The sequence below is a fragment of the Capsicum annuum genome, chromosome 5 (assembly GCF_002878395.1).
Source record: "Capsicum annuum cultivar UCD-10X-F1 chromosome 5, UCD10Xv1.1, whole genome shotgun sequence".
NCBI lineage: Eukaryota > Viridiplantae > Streptophyta > Magnoliopsida > Solanales > Solanaceae > Capsicum > Capsicum annuum.
Window position 1 is genome coordinate 4688390 of NC_061115.1, and position 19914 is coordinate 4708303.

At 36.0% G+C, this 19914-nt stretch overlaps 1 protein-coding gene and 1 pseudogene across 3 annotated transcripts; both read right to left on the reverse strand.

The window, feature by feature from the left end:
* Positions 1 to 981: 981 nt before the first annotated feature.
* On the reverse strand, positions 982 to 10619 carry LOC124898866 (annotated as a pseudogene).
* Positions 4333 to 19723, reverse strand: LOC107870173 (putative late blight resistance protein homolog R1A-3). 3 transcript variants are annotated; one of them, XM_047412434.1, is made up of 3 exons: positions 16804 to 19723; positions 16650 to 16712; positions 4333 to 4452 (listed from the first exon to the last, which is right to left on the reverse strand). In XM_047412434.1, the coding sequence occupies exon 1, from the start codon at positions 19645 to 19647 to the stop codon at positions 16924 to 16926; it is 2724 nt and encodes a 907-aa protein (XP_047268390.1). In that variant the 5' UTR covers positions 19648 to 19723; the 3' UTR covers positions 4333 to 4452; positions 16650 to 16712; positions 16804 to 16923. The 3 variants fall into 3 exon arrangements, with proteins under 3 accessions (XP_047268390.1, XP_016572091.1, XP_047268391.1); XM_016716605.2 differs by lacking the exon at positions 4333 to 4452 and adding an exon at positions 14950 to 15472; XM_047412435.1 differs by lacking the exon at positions 4333 to 4452 and having other exon boundaries at positions 16408 to 16712; positions 16804 to 16893; positions 16970 to 19723.
* Between the last annotated feature and the right edge of the window lie 191 nt (positions 19724 to 19914).

Genomic DNA, 19914 nt, shown 5'->3' on the forward strand with positions numbered 1-19914 from the left:
CAAATTAAAATAAAATTTGGGTATGATCTTTTAGACGGGTAGATATTCCACTTTAAAATAGTTCGGGGGGGTAATAATTCTATTTTAAAATAGTTCAGGAGGGTCATAGGACCTCCGCAAAGTATAAGTGTGTAGTTGGAATTTTGGGTAAAGATTGGGGGGGTTTTACCATTTTCTCTTTTGGATTTGCTCTGCATACCAGTACAACTGTATTGACCCCCTATCTCTCAGGGTCTGAGGCTCAATCGAGAGGTCTGTCTAAGCAGTAGAGATTTCAGAGAGAAGAGACTGTGCAGTGGTGAGCCTTCTTTATTCCATAAGGCCTATTTATTTCAGACTATGTCATTTATTTTATTTTGGATCTACTAGGGGACTCGTCCCAGATTTAGACAGTTGTCATTTTAGCATGTAATAGAGGTTTTGCAGACTGGTTTAGATATTATCTAGAGTTGTTGGATTTTAAATTTCTTATCGTTAAATTGAGTTCAGAGTATGACCATGATTTTGTATTAAGTTATATTTCCGCATCTTCCTTTATTATATGAATATTGTGCATGACTGCCAGATACAGAAGGGCGTCTAGGCCTTCATGGTTTAGAATGCTCATCACGGACAGTGCCTCGGTTCGGGTCGAGACATGCAGCTGATAAAAGAAGCAAAGAATTCACTGCAACAAGTATTTAAAATGAAAGACCTGGGAGAGTTAAAATACTTTCTTGGAATAGAGTTTGCAAGATCTGAGAAAGGTTTCATTATGCATCAGAGAAAGTATGTGCTAGAACTCTTATCAGACCTTGGGTTATTAGTAGCTAAACCAGCATTAACACCTATGGATCCTAACACAAAATTAACTAGCAAGGAGTATGATGAACTCAAGAAGGAAAAAGACAACATGCAGAATCCTGCACTATCAGATATCAGACCTTATCAAAGGTTGATAGGCAAATTATTATACCTAACTATCACTAGGCCTAGCATTGCTTAGTGTACAAACACTAAGTTCCTACAAAAACCAAAAAGAAATCACATGGAAGCAGCACTGAGGATAGCAAGATATGTGAAGAACCAGCCAGGTCAAGGTGTGTATATATCTAGTAAACTAATTGAAGAATTGACTACTTACTGTGATGCTGATTGGGCAGCATGTACACAAACCAGAAGATCAATATCTGGATACTTAGTCAAGCTAGGTGACTCATTGATTGCTCGGAAGTCAAAGAAACAGACTATCATCTCCAGAAGTTCTGTAGAAGCAGAATACAGGAGCATGGACTCTACTGTATCTAAAATTATCTGATTACTTGGACTACTGGATGAGCTAGACATGAGGATTAAACTACCAGTTAAGTTGTTTAGTGACAGCAAATATGCAATGCAAATAGCAGCCAACCCTGTGTTTCACGAAAGAATAAAACACATTAAGATTGACTGTCATTTTATCAGGGAAAAGATTCAAAAAGGACACATTCAGCCTCACTACATTTCAATCACTAAGCAACCTGCTGACCTACTAACCAAAGGTCTTTTCAAGGCTCAACATATGTATCTTGTGTCCAAGTTAGGAGTGTCAAACATCTTTATGACACCTAACTTGAGGGGTTGTGTTAAGTGATAAATCAGAAACTAAGTTGTATTAAGTACATGATGTGTATTAGTCAGGTCTTGATAGTAGTTAAGTAAGTTAGTTAAGAGTTAGGAATTAGTTATAACTAACTATGTACACCTATATATATATATATATATATTACTTCATCACAGATGTAAAGTAAGTGACACACATTATTCTCTCAATCAATGAATTACAACTTTCTCTCATTTACTCTCCTTTTTCTCTTCTACTCTCCTTTATACATTCATCTCCATTGAAGTCTTTCAAGAACTTCACAATTGTGTACTTAATTTCATTACTGAGTTATCACTACTTGAGTAAATATCAGTTTACTCAATTGTACTAGCGAATCACGCAGACATTTGGTTCCACTTGAAAGAAAAATTTCATGCGAATAATTATATCTACTGTGAATAATTCCATAACTATGAGAGAAAGTTCAGAGCAATAATTGGGAGGGAATATTGAATAAGCAGCCTATTTTAGTTGATATAATATATTTATTATACTAGTTTAGGTGTACGCGTTTCGCGCTTATATCTCGCTTTATTGAATTCAAACGTTACACTAAATAGGATATTTGTTTAAATAATAAAGATAAATACAATAATTAAGCTCAATGTCTTTTGGAGAATTTATTTACTTAAGCCTAACCTTTACCAAAAAAAATTGTCGAAGTGATCGACACTCATCTACTACCTGTAAACTATAACAAAATAATACGATAATAGAGATATCAAAATGATACAACTAAACTTTACCTTTACACAAAAAAAATTCTCAAAATAGAGATATAAAAACAATATAATTAAACGTAACCTTTACCCAAAAAAGTTCCTCTAAATTCATCCTATAAACTACAACAAAATAATACAGTGATGATCATAAAGCTTCAATTTTGATGAAAATAATTCTTGTCTGAGTGAAAATTTTGACACTGAAGAATAACTTGAATGAAAACAAAGAAGATATATATATATACACAGACGTTGAATTCTATTATGTTGACAAAAGCAGTGAAGAAGTTGATGGTTAGAAAATTAAGCATCCATCAATCTAGGCATGCAACCGAATCAAGTTAGATGAGCATCAATCATATTTTTTCTATAAGGAAACCTATTTCTTCTCTAGTTTAGCGTGCATCTCAATATTTATAGAAGTATTTCTTAATAGAGTTGTATTTTATGAGTATTTTTCTATCCTATTTCAGGAGTATTTTTCTAATATATTATAGATATAGATTATAGATAAAATTAGTTTTTTTCTGGGTTGAATAAGAATGTGTATGTTTTAATTTAGTTAGAATAGGATTTTGATTTTTGTGTACATAAAAGAAAAATTAAATTATTTAAATTACCATCACACAAATTATACTCTTCAAAGGATTTTGTATCTAATACGCTAATACACATTTTAAAAAAAAAAAAAAAAATTCACTATTTTTTCCCACTTTGAGGTTTTTCCTTAGGACACCTTTTTTTCTTTTTTACACGCTAATTTAGGAATACATATTGATTTATTGGTTTTGTATAGGATTTTTATTTTTGTTTGTTCAAATTTAGTTAGAATAGGATATTGATTGTGCATTTGTACTGTCGGACAAATTTATATTGATTTATTGGATTTGTAATTTAAATAGAATATGTGAAAAGATGATTTTTTCTAAAGAGAAGACTTTTAATGAAGGATAAAAAGTTCAAACGTGATTTATAAAGCCCTTCACGCTTTTAATATAATAGAGATTAACTATGGTTAGGGGTTTAGTTTTGGAATAAATTAAATCTTAGCCATCTAATTTAATTAGGCCATGTGTCATTAGTCAGAATGGGGACTTGGAGAAAATGGAGAGTGTAAAAATGGAGAGGAGTCGGATCCATTAATAATAAAGAGATAATGCCCGGTGTTATCCACGTGTCGGTTACATAACGGCTAGTGAGGGCTCATTGACCTTCCCTCTGGGATGTATTTGTTCATTTGAACCGGTATATTCCGCTCGATGTATACGACATAATTGAAGTTTGGTGTATCTTGTGCCTCTTGACTTACTTTCCATGTGCCATGATCGCCCACGTGTATAGGATATTTTTACCCGAATAGTATCCACATTTTTGAACTTTATTCATGATTTATAGGTAATGAAAAGGTGAGGATGGCCAAAACCATATAAAGAGTCTAATTTCTCCTTCCACGGCCAATGTGAAACTCAACACCCCAGCATATCCAGGATCAGACATTTGAAGTGTGGATAATATATGATGGGAGCCAAACATCAGGTAAACGATGAATTGAGAAGGGTTCGACTACGAAACATGATAAGAAATGGACCTTGGGTCTAACTCAACCCGGTAGCTAGTTCAACAGGTAAATCTCTATCACATGATACAGAACATACCTCTTGAGATGAACTTGGGAAAGCCAATTTATTATGCTTGCCAAGCCGAAATGCACACCTCTGATACAATAGTGTTACAGTAATTCTCCTTTGTATCATATTTAAAATAGAAAAAAGGGGAGAAATTCATCGCGTGTGTCCTAGTGTAAGTTGCAAACCATCTGTTGGAGTTCAAGATATATTAAAAGACAATGAACCTTCAAAATGAAGCGCACCTGATTCTAAAGCAGCTCAGAAGAGACAGTGGTGTGTGTCCATTGGACTAACCTAAATATCCATACACCCATCCGATTAAACTAACAATAGCCGGAAACACTTGCCCAATACTTTTCAGGGGTCCATCTTATGTTTTGTGCTTTTGTTGAGCATTCCGAGCCTTCTTGAGTTGTTTTCACTTGATTTGAAGCTTGTATATCCTTAATATATCATCATCATCCATTCACCAAGCATCCTAAATCATTAGACACATCAATTAAAATCTCAAAACAACATAACATCCTCACCAATGAACTAGAAACACGAGCTAAGCATAGGCTAAATTTACATTGAGCTTTAACTCATTGTTTTCACTCTTTTCTTGATCCAATTGACCCTTGAACATTATAACTAAGTTGTTTCACATATAAACACATAATAACAACCTTAGTAACTCATTAAAATATATTATAACTCAACACAATAGACTAGAAAAACACCTAGCTCAAGCTAGTCACACTAGTTTTCTCGGTTGAACTCTAAATGGTCGAATTGAATCAAAATTTGTGTGGAAACACCATTAAACATTCTGAACACATACTTGGACACATAATTGCTCATTTATATCAATATGAACACATATAGCATAATAATCATCCTCAAAACAAGGCTAAATAAGCTAGAATAGTAGTGCTAGAATGCATAAATTCACCCAACATCACCACCCCATACTTAAAGCCTTGTTCGTCCTCGAACAATTATTAACTATAAACACCATGAGCTGAAGAGAATCCACACTTCTACTATATGCAAGACACTCAAGCTAGAACTACAATGACTACACGAATGCAAGTTTACAACACTAAGCATGTTATACACAATTGAAAGCTCATGAACACTACTCCAAAACAACCTAGCCTCAAGAATTGGCTCACCTAGTTGGCAAACTCATGCTTATTGCTCAATCAAGGACATCATATAAATCACCCATATTCATCAAACATGTTCCCCTCACAACAATAGAGTTACTCATAACCTCTCATAATAATGCAATTTATATCGTAATGGGTACAAGAATGAAATTACGCTCACTCTCACAAAGAATTCACAAGTTACACATAATGAGCCATAGGCTTGCCCTTAGTGTAGTGTTCCACTAATAGTCGAATGTAAAGCTTAGGATCAATTAGGACTTTTTTGGGTTGTAATGTAGGTAAAAGGACGGGTAGAAACTATTTTGGCCAAGAATAGTGACTAACCTCTCTAAGCGCTTTAATACACTAGATTATACATTTAAAACCAATCTCCAACAACCAAATTATACAACTTTTGTCTACCCATGTCTTTTATTTTTGCCCCATCTCTTTTAAGCATTTTCACAAATACTTGGTGGACACATAGTTTACTACCACAAGAATCAATTTTTCTCTTTTTTACAATCATGGCAATATTTTTAGCATAAATTATATCACAACCATCTACCACACATCAATTATACACTAATAACTATTACCTTGGGGCATCATTTCAACTTTTCGTTCTTCAATTTCTCAAACTCCTTTCTCAAATTTATTTATTTTTTCAATTAAAGCACTTAGAAGCCTTTTGGATCAAATTATGGTCTATCAAAGAAGGGATTAGGCAACTTATGAGGATACCAAAGAAAAGGCTAAAGGCTCAATGAGGTTTAACTAGAATAATGCATAAGGGTAGGTAAAAAGATGGTATAAAACAAGGATATCAAAGAAATTTCTATATCATCTCCTAAACTCACGTTCTTTATTTCACTTCACACACACACCGGGCAAGTTCTAGACATCACATGCAACAAGAAATATACAAAAATCTCACACACACATGGCACATGCTTAACTCAATAGGATCATCATAGACTCCCAACCAAACAATAGCATGAATTTAAATTTAAGCCACAAGTACAAGAGTCACAAACATGAGCCTAAGAGTCTAAAAAGTAGTAATTCTCCAAAATCACATTCTTTTACCAACAAACCCACTTGCATCAGATAATCAAAAATAGCACTAACAAAAATATCTCACTTATTCCTAACCTAATTTTTTTAAAAAAAATTGAGTCAAAATTTGAGAATTTCCCCACCCCACACTTAAAAATCTACTTTGTCCCCAAAGTGAATTTAAAAGTAAGAAATAGAAATACTCCTTGAGGCCTCTAGGCCTAGCTAGTAGCACCTTCACATAAAGGAGATCCATGGGACCCACACTCATTCTTTGCCATGCTTCAAGTTCAAGTTTATGGTACTCAGACTTCCCATTAACCTGTGACTCAACCAAAAACAAAAACTACGTGAAATAAAAACTAAAAAAAACTGAAAATAAAACCTACTTACCTTGGGTTGCCTCCCAAGAAGCACCTAATTTAGTGTCGAGGCATGACCTAATCAACTTTTTTCTCCACCTTGAGGATATGAATTTCACTCCCAACATCGCATCCATCTTTTTACCTCGATCATATGGAGGTGGTACAGAGATTAATGAACCGAGTAATGGATGATGTATGATAAACAACTCGTCCTTGAGGTGAGGTGTGTTTTTATATAGCTTATCCGATGTAAAATCAAGAATATAGGATTCTTGTTCCTCATCTTCACACTCTTCCACAATTTTAAATGATTCCACAGACAAGATATCATCTAAACATAATGTAGAAAAGTGCTTGGAGTGCGGCCCAACAAATCCTACTTCAAAATTTATACTATCCTCAACACTCTCACTCTTATTCACCTTTTCAATTTCAGTGTCACGACCTGATTACTCAAATCGTGATGACGCCTACCTTATCCCACCAGTAGGCAAGCCAAACCATAGCCTGGAATGATATGTAATGGGCTATTAGGCAGAGACAAAATAAAACATCACGTATGATTAAACAACCTCAATAATAAGTGAAAACTAAGAAGAAAGCATATGTATTATATCAAAATGAGAGGAGGAAAAAGGACCAGCTATACAAATAAATCTCTCCCAAGACCTGATAAGGTCAGTACTAGAGTCACTACTAACAGGTACCCAGAGTACTAGACAAAAATCTAAAATGTACACAAGTAGTCTCGAGTGAAAAAGACTAACTAGAGTAGATAGAGGAGGATCAGCCTCGAACGACAGTAAGCTCACCCCGCTCTAAACCAGCACTGTAAGGTAGGAACCACATCAACGTCGACTGCTAGTACCTGGATCTGCATCAGGAAAAAGATGCAGAAGTGTAGTATAAGTATCAAAAACAATGGGTACTCAGTAGGCATCATCGGCCGACTGATCTTAATACAGAAAGGTGTAACTACAATGTAAGGACGTAATCTGAGTTATTAGTAAATAGGGATGGAAAGGTAAACAACTACCAAGCTATCCAACAGCTGTAAAGGAATAAACTTGTGCAATACAGAAAAAATAATGATGCAGTAATAACAAATAAATCAAACATAACCTAACTGAGCCCTGATAAGCCCGCTAGGCACACTGAAGAAGACAATTAACCCAACCGTACCCCCATAAGCCGGTGGGACACACAAGTGGTGAAAGTAAACATAAATAATCAGATGCCGGACTCGAACCGAAGCTCATAGTATCATAATAATCAATTGTCGGACTCGAATCGGAACTCATAATAATCATAATAATCAATTGACGGACTCGAACCGAAACTCATAATAATCATAATAATCAATTGCCGGACTCAAACCGGAACTTATAGTAGCCATAACCCACCAATAATATTAAAATCCATATCATAACAATGTAAAATGTCTAAATAATCATTCATTAATCTTAATTAAAAAGGGATAAATTCACGGTTTTGCAATTTAGCTTCACGTTCTAAAGTAATAGATGCTATATTATGCTAAAAGATAATTTTTCAATATTTACTAGAACGGGACCCTAATACGAATAAATAAGACAGTTTATATAAATCAAATAATATGCATCTACAAGTATTTATTCAAAGCTAGTATAATAGTTCACAATTTCGGTATATAAGCTCAATCTAAAAGTAGGTAAACCTAGCCTACCTGTACGCCAAATCTAGAACATCTGTCCGCGAAGCCTCCGAATAATACTAGTAGAACCCGAGCTTGAATAATGGATTCGAATAATTAACTTCTATGAAATTTTATAAGACTTGCCAAGAACTTTAATTGATTTTCTAAAGAAGGATGAAAAAAAACAGAAGCAAACTGAGAAAGGCCAATATAGAGATATAGACGTGTATATGTATACCCTCAGAAGTTCACTCTTCCTTTTTTCTACTTCTAAAAGTCAATAGACCATATATAGTACATAAGATATATTTGGTCTAAGTTTTGGACAAGTGGTAGCAACATGTGGTTCATCATTTCCCACGTGTGTGGTGGTATTGCCACATCAAATAGTTTTTCTACACTGCATAGATATTCGGGTATCGCATAAATTCATGATAAAAATAATTATAATACTTTGAATATATCATAATTAATAGAAAATTATTTTTAACAAAATCTATATTATAATAATAATATTTTACTATTTTAAATTTACTATGTCCGCATAAAATATTAATAAATCACAAAAATAATTATTATAAAATAATATAAATATATCATGACTTAAACAATTTTATCAATATCGAAAATATTCTATAAGGGTACTAAATTATATTTCTACCAAATGCCAAATTAAATTAAATAATCCACGATACATTAAGTTAGTACTAAAATTATATGAAAATACAGGAAAAAGGCCGTAAGGGTCACTACAACATCCACTACTAACTGGACTTTCGTCCGCGAAAGTAAAAGATAAGGCCATAGCTGAAGGCTCAAACAAGTAGGGATACTAGGCGCGCATAACACGCTCGATCTCCCAAGTAGCCTCCTCAACTGGACGGTGATGCCACTGAATCTTAACTAACGGAATGTCCCTGGAGTGCAACCGCCTGATATCCCTCGCCAAAATAGACGCTGGTTTCTCTACAAACGCCAACCCCTTGTCCAACTGAACCGAGTCCCACTGAAGTATGTGTGACTCATCTGGAATATATTGCCGCAACATAGATACATGAAACACCGGGTGAATGGCTGAGAAGGCAGGTGGCAATGCCAACACATAAGCTACCTCCCCAACTCTCTGTAGGATCTCAAAAGGTCCAATATATCTAGGGCTAAGCTTTCCCCTCCTCCCGAACCTCATCACACCCTTCATGGGTGATACTCGCAGGAAGACCCTATCACCAACTCTGAAACTCAATGGACGACATTTTCGATCAGCATAACTCCTCTGTCTGCTCTGAGCTGCTCGTAGCCTATCCTGAATCACTCAAACATGATCCAACGAATCACGAAGCAAATATGTGCCACGAGGTCTAGCCTCAGAAGTCTCAAACCAACCAACAGGAGATCGACATCTCCTACCATATAGTGCCTCAAACGGGGCCATCTAAATACTCGAGTGAAAGCTGTTATTATAAGAAAACTCTGCCAAAGGTAGAAACTGGTCCCACTGACCTCCAAAATCTAACACACAAGCGCAGAGCATATCCTCTAGAACCTGGATAGTCCGCTCTGACTGCCCATCAGTCTGGGGATGAAAGGTTGTACTAAGGTTAACCTGGGTCCCCAACTCCTCCTGAAATGCCCTCCAAAAGATAGAAGTAAACTGAGAGCCTCGGTCGGAAATAATGGACACAGGGACCCCATGTAGGCAAACCACTTCCTGAATGTAAACACGAGCTAACCTCTCGGCACTGTAGGAAAATTGAATGGGGATAAAATGTGCAGACTTGGTCAATCGATCCACGATGACCCAAATGCTATCGCAAGCACACGATGTACGAGGCAATCCACCTACGAAATCCATAGTAACTCGCTCCCATTTCCACTTGGGAATGGGTAGCTGCTAAAGCAATCCACCAGATCTCAGATGCTCAACCTTTACTTGCTGATAACAAAGACATCAAGCAACAAACCCTGCTATACCTCTTAACATACCACTCCACCAATAATGCTGCCTCAAATCCCTATACATCTTAGCTATCCCGGGGTGAATAGAGTATCTGGAGCTATGAGCCTTACGAAGAATCAACTGGATCAAATCTCCAACCTTTGGAACACAAATACGATCGTCAAACCTCAAGACACCCTCAGAATCTAGGGTAGCCCACTGAGACTCACCCCTCAACACCTGCTCTCGAAAGCTGCAAAGCCTGTCATCCTCGAACTGACGACTCTGGATCTACTCCAACAAGGTGGATCTGGCCTCAACACTAGCAATGATTCTTTGAGGATCAGAAATATCCAAATGAACCATCATGTTAGCTAAGGATTGCATGTCCAAAGCCAACAGCCGCTGAGAACTTGAAATGAAAGCTAAGCTACCCATGCTTACTGACTTCCGACTCAAGGCATCCGCTACCATATTCGTCTTGCCCGAATGGTAGAGAATAGAGATATCATACTCTTTCAGCAACTCAATCCACCTGCACTGTCTCGAATTAATCTATTTCTGGGTCATAATATACTGAAGACTGCGGTGATCAGAAAATATCTCACAGTGGACCCCATACAAATAATGCCTCCAAAACCTAAGCGAAAATACTACCGCTGCCAACTCTAAGTCATGGGTGGGGTAATTGCGCTCATGCACCTTCAACTGCCTTGATGCATATGCAATAACACGCCCACGTTGCATCAGAACACACCCCAACCCAACACCAGATGCATCGCAATAAATAGTAAAACCCTCACCCTCAATAGAAAGAGTCAGAATAGGAGCTGAAGTAAGCAAATTCTTGAGCTTCATAAAGCTCACCTCACAACTCGCAGACCACTAAAACAGAACCTCCTTCCTGGTCAATCTAGTCATAGGGGCTGCAATAGAAGAAAAGCCATCGATGAACCGCCTGTAGTAACCTGCCAACCCAATAAAACTACGAACCTCAAAAGGTGACGTAGGCCTAGCCCAACTGCGAATAGCCTCAATCTTGGCTGGGTCTACCATAATACCATACTTGGACACTACGTGCCCCAAGAAAGCTACAGACTCAAGCCAAAACTCATATTTTGAGAACTTGACATAAAACCTGTGGTCTCTCAAAGTGCGAAGTATAGTCCTCAAATGCTATTTGTGCTCCTCCTTACTCCTTGAATAAAATAGAATGTCATCAATAAATACTATCATGAAAGAGTCCAAATATGGCCTAAACACGCGATTCACCAGATCCATAAAAGATGCTGGAGCATTAGTCAACCCAAAAGACATCACCAGGAACTCATAATGACCATAACGAGTCCTGAAGGCTGTCTTAGGGATGTTCGCAGCCCTAACTCACTGATGGTAACCGGACCTCAAATCAATCTTAGAAAACACCACCGCACCCTGAAGCTGATCAAATAAATCATCGATCCAAGGCATAGGATACTTATTCTTCACAGTAACTTTATTCAACTGCCTGTAGTCGATACACATACGCAAGGAGCCATCTTTCTTCTTCAAAAACGAAACTGGAGCACCTCAAAGATATACACTCGGTCTGATAAATCCCTTAACCAGAAGATCCTGAAGCTGACTATTCAGCTCCTTCAAATCAGCAGGATCCATATGATACGGAGCAATAGAAATAGGTTGGGTGCCAAGCTCGAGGTCAATAATAAACTCTACATCACGCTCAGGAGAAAGGCCAGGTAGATAGGTCGAAAATACATCAAAAAACTTGCAAACAACAGGGACGGAGTCAAGTGGGGAACTCTCAATACTAACATCCCGGATATATGCAAGAAAATACTCACAACCCCTCGATATCAGTCTCCTAGCCCGAATGTATGAAATAATCTCCGTCGGTGCGCGGCTAACAGAACCCTGCCACACAACTGGGGGTATGCCAGGAAAAGCTAAGGTAATGGTCTTAGCAAAATAATCCAAGACCGCACAGTAAGGAGACAACCAATTCATGCCTAGAATCACGTCAAAATCTACCATATCTAGGACAATAAGGTCAATATGAGTATCAAACTCCCGAATAGTAACCAAACAAGATCTATATACCCGATCTACTACTAAAGAGTCAAACTCCCTAAATAGTAACCAAATAATATTTTAATATTTTAAATTTACTATCTCCACATAAAATATTAATAAATCATAAAAAAATTTATTATAAAATAATATAAATATATCATGACTTAAAGAAGTTTATCAATATCAAAAATATTCTATAAGGGTACTAAATTATATTTCTATCAAATGCCAAATTAAATTAAATAAGCCACGATATATTTAGTTAGTACTAAAATTATATGAAAATACAGGAAAATGGCCGTAAGGGTCATTATATTCAGTCTCAAAAGAAAGATGACAGTCGAGCGGCTGCGATTCTTGTGGTGGTGGTGGTATCTCCTTAACCTCCGTAGTTGTCTTCGCAAATATGACTGAATCAGGATTAAAAGTATACATATCTGCAGAGTGATACAGACTGTAACAAATCACACACCAACTTATGGGTTGCTCCAAAGGTTGGAAACACAAAAGGTCCCTTCCAAATGCTTGGAATCTGGACAAAAAACCTCATGGTGGGGTCCTCCACAAAAATGACAAGAATCATCATCCCTCGAAAATCATCTATCCAAGAATGGAATCTCAAGAAGAGTGTGAAAAAAATAGGAATAAATAAAAAATAAAAAGAAACAAAAAAAAAACTATTAACAACTCAATATAGAAAAACTAAAATTAAGATAGTTGCCTAATTACAAGTCCCCGGCAACGGCGCCAAAAACTTGACAGAGCGCAAGCGCACACGCAAGTGTACGTGGTCTTATCAAGTAATATAGTGGCTTCAAGGAAGCCCAAGTATTGATCTCTCAGGGACTTGCGTTCGCCGCGTATCTACTTCTTGTTTAACCAATTAAGGAGAGTAACAAATAAAGTTGTAATTTTGTAAATTAAAACTAATCTAAACTAATGCATAAAATAAAATCTTGGACAATCAATGGGGTAAAGCCCAGAGTTGAGGCATTTCGAACAATCTTACAAATCTCTATTCCTATCGTAGTCTAATTGATTATCGAATTGTTGATTCGCAAGGTTTATGCTACGATTTTAGTCTCCCGACCTCAAATCTTCTATCTAGTGAACGTTGTACCTACAACTCCCGTAGAGATACAAAAATTCATCTAAATCTATGAAGTTATCTTCTTCCAATTGAATCAAACAAGACTTCTAGGTATATCCCTATCCTAGAGGCTAATTCAAATTCCTTATTTCATAAAAGAATAAGAATCTTGTTCCCTAATTTCTTCATTCTATCTTATGATTCTCCTCCCAGATTCAAATAAAAATATAAAGTTATTCTAATGGTAGCTAATCATTAAAATAGTAGGCTCAAGAAACTAAGAACAACCCAAATGATAATCCAAAACTAAACTACAATAAAGAATATTAAAAAGTATTCATGTTCTTGGCCTCAATCCCGGAAAGTGGGTTTTAGCCTTTAATGGAAATATTCATCATCCAATCCCTCGGAATGATGATACAAACTATAAAAAAAAATTAGGGAAAAGGGTCAAATATGCCATTGAACTATCTGAAATGGCTCATTTATGTCATCCGTTAAAAGTTGGGCTCATTCATGCCATCGTCGTTACAAAACTTGCTCATACATGCCATTACTTTTAACAGCCGGTTTTTAGAAAACGATTTTGCCACATGGCGGTAGATTTTTCAAGAGACCTTAAATATCCGATATTTTATAAATGATTTCATTTCTTTTTTACTTTTCATGTGGGACATTGTTCTCTCAAACACTCATTATACTGGTCCCTTTCATCTTTTTTAATATGTCGTTTAATGTTTTGACACAATCATATATTAAGATAATTATTTGACAATCAACATTAATCATTGGAGGTAGAATATTTGTCTAAATTATAATTATGTTTTTCTTAAATTACAATTTGATTTAATGATATAGCCACATAAAAATTGGTGAGACGTCATAGTTTTATATCCTTATATAATTAAGTTTAAGTGCTCCAATCTTAATTAGAAATTGAATAAAAATAATATATAAGTCATGCATGCAAGTTACAACTCACAAGTATTATGTATGTATAGTCTTTATCATTTCATTATATACTTAATTCAATGAATTGATTAATTCCAAAATTTATTGTTCTTTTCTCTTTAATGAAATAAAATATCTAAGAAGAAAGAATAAAATGAAGATGACATGGAATTTGTATAATATAATCTAATTCCAGTTGGCATATATAAAAACAAAAGTAAATCCAATGTATTTTTGATAAGTCAGGTAACATGGGAGTATATATTTGTGTGGGAGTATAAAATAAATTAATGTATATTTTATATATATATATATATATGTGTGTGTGTGTGTGTGTGTTCATTAATTTCTTCATATATATTTTTATGTTATTTTAAAATCTCTTAATGAAAATTTTGACTCTACTATTAACCTAATCGTCATAGATCAAACTAATTTTTAATGGATCAAAAATTTAGGTGGATTCTTTTTAATGGATAAAAAAAATGACGTGGACCTCAAATATGTTGCCACGTGGCAAAGCTATTTTCTAAAAACCGACTGTTAAAAGTAATGGCATGGATGGGCCAGTTTTGTTACGATGATGGCATGAATGAGCCCAACTTTTAACGAATGGCATAATTGAGTTATTTTTTATAGTTCAGTGGCATATTTGAGTCTTTTCCCAAAAAATTAAATTAAAGAATGATAAAACCTAAAAAGAAGTTGTGGTATCCTCCAATGATGTTCCAAGTTGATCTAGGGTTTCCAAGAGTTCCCAAGATGATTAAAACGGAGTTTGGGACCTTATACTTATAGTATACAAGTCATAAACCGACTTGAATTGGGTTTCCACGCTATTTTACTTCAGCTGGGCAAAATTATCCCGATCTTGGGCATCGGCGCGACGCAGAGACATGCAAATTCACAATTGTCAAAAAATCTGTCAAATTCCAGTAGCTATTTGCGATTTCAACGCATCGCGAGGCCTCCTTAAACTCCAAATTAAGCTACACGCGCCATATTTCCAAACACTTGGGCCTCTTCTGAATCCAGTGGTATTTTGAACTTCTCCATTGGCCACCTGTACAGTCTACACTCGCCCAATACTTTTCAGGGGTCCAACTTGCGTCTTGTGCTTTTGTTGAGCATTCCGAGCCTTCTTGAGTTGTTTCCACTTGATTTGAAGCTTGTATATCCTTAATATATCATCATAATCCATTCACCAAGCATCCTAAATCATTAAACACATCAATTAAGAGCTCAAAACAACACAACATCCTCACCGATGAACTAGAAACACAAGCTAAGCATAGGCTAAATTAACATTGAGAGCTCATTGTTTTCACTCTTTTCTTGATCCAATTGACCCTTGAACATTATCACTAAGTTGTTTCACATATAAACACATAATAAAAACCTTAGTAACTCATTAAAACACATTAGAACTCAACACAATAGACTAGAAAAACACCTAGCTCAAGCCAGTCACACTAGTTTTCTCGGTTGAACTCTAAATGGTCGAATTGAATCAAAACTTGTGTGGAAACACCATTAAACATTGTGAACACATACTCGGACACATAATTGCTCATTTATATCATTATGAACACATATAGCATAATAATCATCCTCAAAACAAGGCTAAATAAGCTAGAATAGTAGTGCTAGAATGCATAAATTCACCCAACATCACAGATTTATAATATTTGTATCATCGTGTGTAATAAAATTATGTGTAGTTCATAATTTTCAGGTGAAGGGTGTTCAACTGACCAACCCTTCGATGATTGTAGCTCCACCTCTACCTCTATAAGAGAACTGGCTAAGGAGTAGACTTTGGTGTAGAATCAGATGATATATAATATCATACCGAAGGGTAGAAAGCTCACTGAAACCAACATTTGAGTTCTTTATTATGATATAGTACCTTATCTTTAGCAGCCATTTTGATATATCTTGACAGTTACAGGTTCATAATACAACAATAGCGAGAAACCAACATTAAGAGACGGAAATACTTAGCCAACATTTGCATCAACTTTTTCTCACAGGAACAGAATCAAGCCGATGAGAAAATGATTGATTCTTCTTTGAAACTTTATATCTTAATGTATAACTGCAATAAGTTTCTACATCAATAGTACACGATTAAAAAACAAGTCAAAGTTCACAAAATGTAAAAGAATCTCATTCATCGTCTACTTATCATGCTCCTAGACACCATGGGTATTATACACTTTGCCTCTACTCACTGACATTCTTATCAGAAGCTAGATTACTTACTGTTACTATCACATAACACAAAATAGATATTATAGTACCCAATAGTTACTGTTTACAAAATACAAAATCAAAAATAGGCAAGACATATATTAAACATGAATTTAACAAACAATCAGAACATTTACTTTTCAAAATATATGCATTTCTACGGTAGCATTAGATGGTCCCTCAAAATAAGCTTCAATTCCCTGCAAATGCAAGACGAAAATTAGAAGTCATGTCCTCTAAATTAATAGTGTGAAGAATCAAAGAAACTTGTTAGAGAGATTTGAAACTCACTGCGACTATCATGGATATCAGAGGCCGATACAGGATTTATGCTGAGGCGTTCAAAATCTGAAGAAAAACTCACCAAAGGGGCTTCAACATCTACAATATATACATAAAAAATCATTTTAATCATGTATTAATAGTATAATTTTCCATCGAAGGGGTTCGGACTAACCCCCTATGACTAGGCTGGTTCCGCCTCTGATGGATGTAGACCTTAAGGGAACTATTACCCATGTCCTCTTGTTCTTGTTCAATCTCTCTTGCAGAATCCTCAGCAGTAGCGCTGCAATCGTGTAACTCAATTGATTCCAAAGTACAAATTTCCCCAAAATCAATCGGAATTTCTTCCAGTATGTTGCATTCCTTCAGGACAAGATGTTTTAGATTTGGGAAGTTATCACTGCTAGCTTCCAAATGTCTAAGATTTACGCTTCTCAGTAACAGCAACTTCAAGCTTCTGAATTTGTCTTTATCGCTGAATCTCCATTCACCATACCAGGCTCGACAACGTTTAAGTTTGAGCTCTTCAAGATGTGGCAACATGATAACAGTTGATGATATGTCTTCCCAAATAAAATTTTTAAGCCAAGTTAAAGACAATCTCCTAAGTGATGTTGGAAAAACAAAACTCTTGATGGGGTTTTCCAAAGAATGTAGCCCGTAAAACTTGAATGCTTCGAGCTTCCCCAAGCTAGACATATCCATGGGCCGATAGGGAATTCGGTTTCCTAGGCTAAAAGGTACACGAATGATCAATCTCTTAAGATTGGGAATGCCAGAAAACACTTCATTTGTACAACTGGCGTAGGAAAGACCGAAAAATCCCTCAAGATTTGGCATCCATGTCACGAGATGCTTATTTAGAATACTTTCTCTTCTAGGACTCGGTAAATAAGTGGCTCTCCTAGCCAGGCTTATACACTTGAAGTTCTTCATCATCCATATCTTCTCAGGTAAAGTTACATTCTCAGGATAACCACTACAAATTAGAAATTGCAACTTCTGAAGTTCTGAGATCGATTTAGGAATATCTCCATCAAATTGAATTTGGAGGTATCTCAAGTGAAACAACTTTGTAATCACAAGTGGAAATGATCTGAACATTACATTTGTATTGAGTATAGCCAATACCCTGAGAAGGTTGAAACGAGAGAAAAAATCATGTATTACAGGATTACGACGATAGATGGGCAATATCTCAAGCTTAATACGGGGTCTATAAGGTAGATTCAAAAGAGAAAATAAGTAGATAGATTTGGTAACAGGTGGTAATAGCTTACAGCAATCATCAACTGAATAAGATAAGGCTTGAAAACTGAAGCGACGAACATTATGCTTTTGTGTTTGAAGAGTTGGGTAAGTTCTTTCAACATGCATATGCTTTGTCATTTCAGCTTCTATCAAACAAAACTCACGCAGTAGATCATGTATTCCACATGTTTTTATCTCACCATTGAATCTCCTTTTTCTAGCCTGTATCAAGTTCCTGCTAATAAGGTCCTCCAAATAATCGGCTGCCACTTCCTCCAAACTTTTACCACCTTCGGAAGACTTTATGAAACCTTCTGCGATCCATAATTGGATCAATCTACGAGTGTCAATCTGAAAATCCTCCAGAAAACCAGCCATAGAAAGAAAACAAGGTTTGAGGCAATTAGGCAAGTGGTGATAACTTAAACCGACCACTTCTAAGCATTTATCTGAATGAGTAGCAATGACTTCGCTTAATGTTCGGGCAACATCCTTCCAACCTTCTAGTGTCCTGGACATTTTACAAAGATGTCCCGCAATCACTGAAATTGTTAAGGGTAGACCTTGGCATTTCTTGACTATTTCCTTTCCAGTATCTTCCAATTCAGGAGGATGATCATGTTTTGGTCCAAACACCTTATGAGAAAGTAACTTCCAACTGTTTTCTAAAGTCAAAAGGTTCATCTCATGAGGGCTACTAGTACTTGCATACATCGCTACCTCAGTTTCTCTAGTAGTCAATAAGATTCGACTCCCGTTGTTGTCACTAGGAAATATTCTTCTTATACGATCCCAAACATCTGTCCTCCAAATATCATCAACAACAACAAGATATCTTCGACGCTTAAGGTTCTTTTGCAACAAGTCAGCTAACTCACTCTCATCCATCTTATCATAATCTTTTTCGTTTACACTATCTTTTTGCTTTGAAATGCAATGTAAAGCTTGCAAGTACACATTTCTACCTCGAAATTCTTGAGATACTGTAACCCAAGCAAGAATGTCAAAACGATACCTGATTGGGAAATGATCATAAGCTTTTTTAGCGAGTGTTGTTTTGCCAATGCCACCCATGCCTGTTATTGTAACAATATCTAAATCCGTCGATGGTCCTGTCAATCTATTAACTATGATCTCCAAGTCATCGTCAAGTCCGTGCACGACATCGTCTCCCAACTGATCGGACACCAATGCATAACTTGTAAAAGAAGTGTCAATCCCCAAATCCCCGGATACTTCAAGAATCTCCATCACTTGTTTCTTTGTTGTGTCCATTTTTTCAACAAGGGGTAGCAAATCCCAATGCGGTAACATTCCAAATGTCCACCTGGAGACTTTGATGAACTGACCAAACTTCAGCTCAACAACATCCTCTGCATCAGTAGCAGCAACTCTTATTACTTCCTCCAATGATTTGGTCTTTTCAGGGTCAAAAGTTGGCCTTCTGTTATAGCTAGCCTCTTCAAGAACATCATGAAAATATTGAGCAGTAGCATGAATAGATTCAAGTGCTTTAGCAGTTTGATTTTGAATAATGAGTTTTGTATTTCTTTGCTCAAGAGTTTGAAGAAGAGAAATTACAGCACTATAAGCTGCCATCAAAATGATGAACAACAAAGAGGAGATATTAAGAGAATTGGAGTATGGAAAGGATGGGAAGATATTTTAGAAACGGGTGGATAGAATTTAATTTAGGTAAAAGGATAAATTTACCCCTCTATTTTGGAATACAAGTTAAATATATCCTTCGTCATATTTTTTAATCAAATTATTCTTGTTATTATACTTTAGAATTAAATTTACCTTCATTGTTATGAGGTATGGACTGCGTACATCTTACCCCAGACCTCACTAGGTGGGAATACA

Excerpts from the sequence above, each read along its gene's own strand:
- LOC107870173 (XM_047412434.1), bottom strand. The coding sequence starts at position 19,647 with ATGGCAGCTTATAGTGCTGTAATTTCTCTTCTTCAAACTCTTGAGCAA.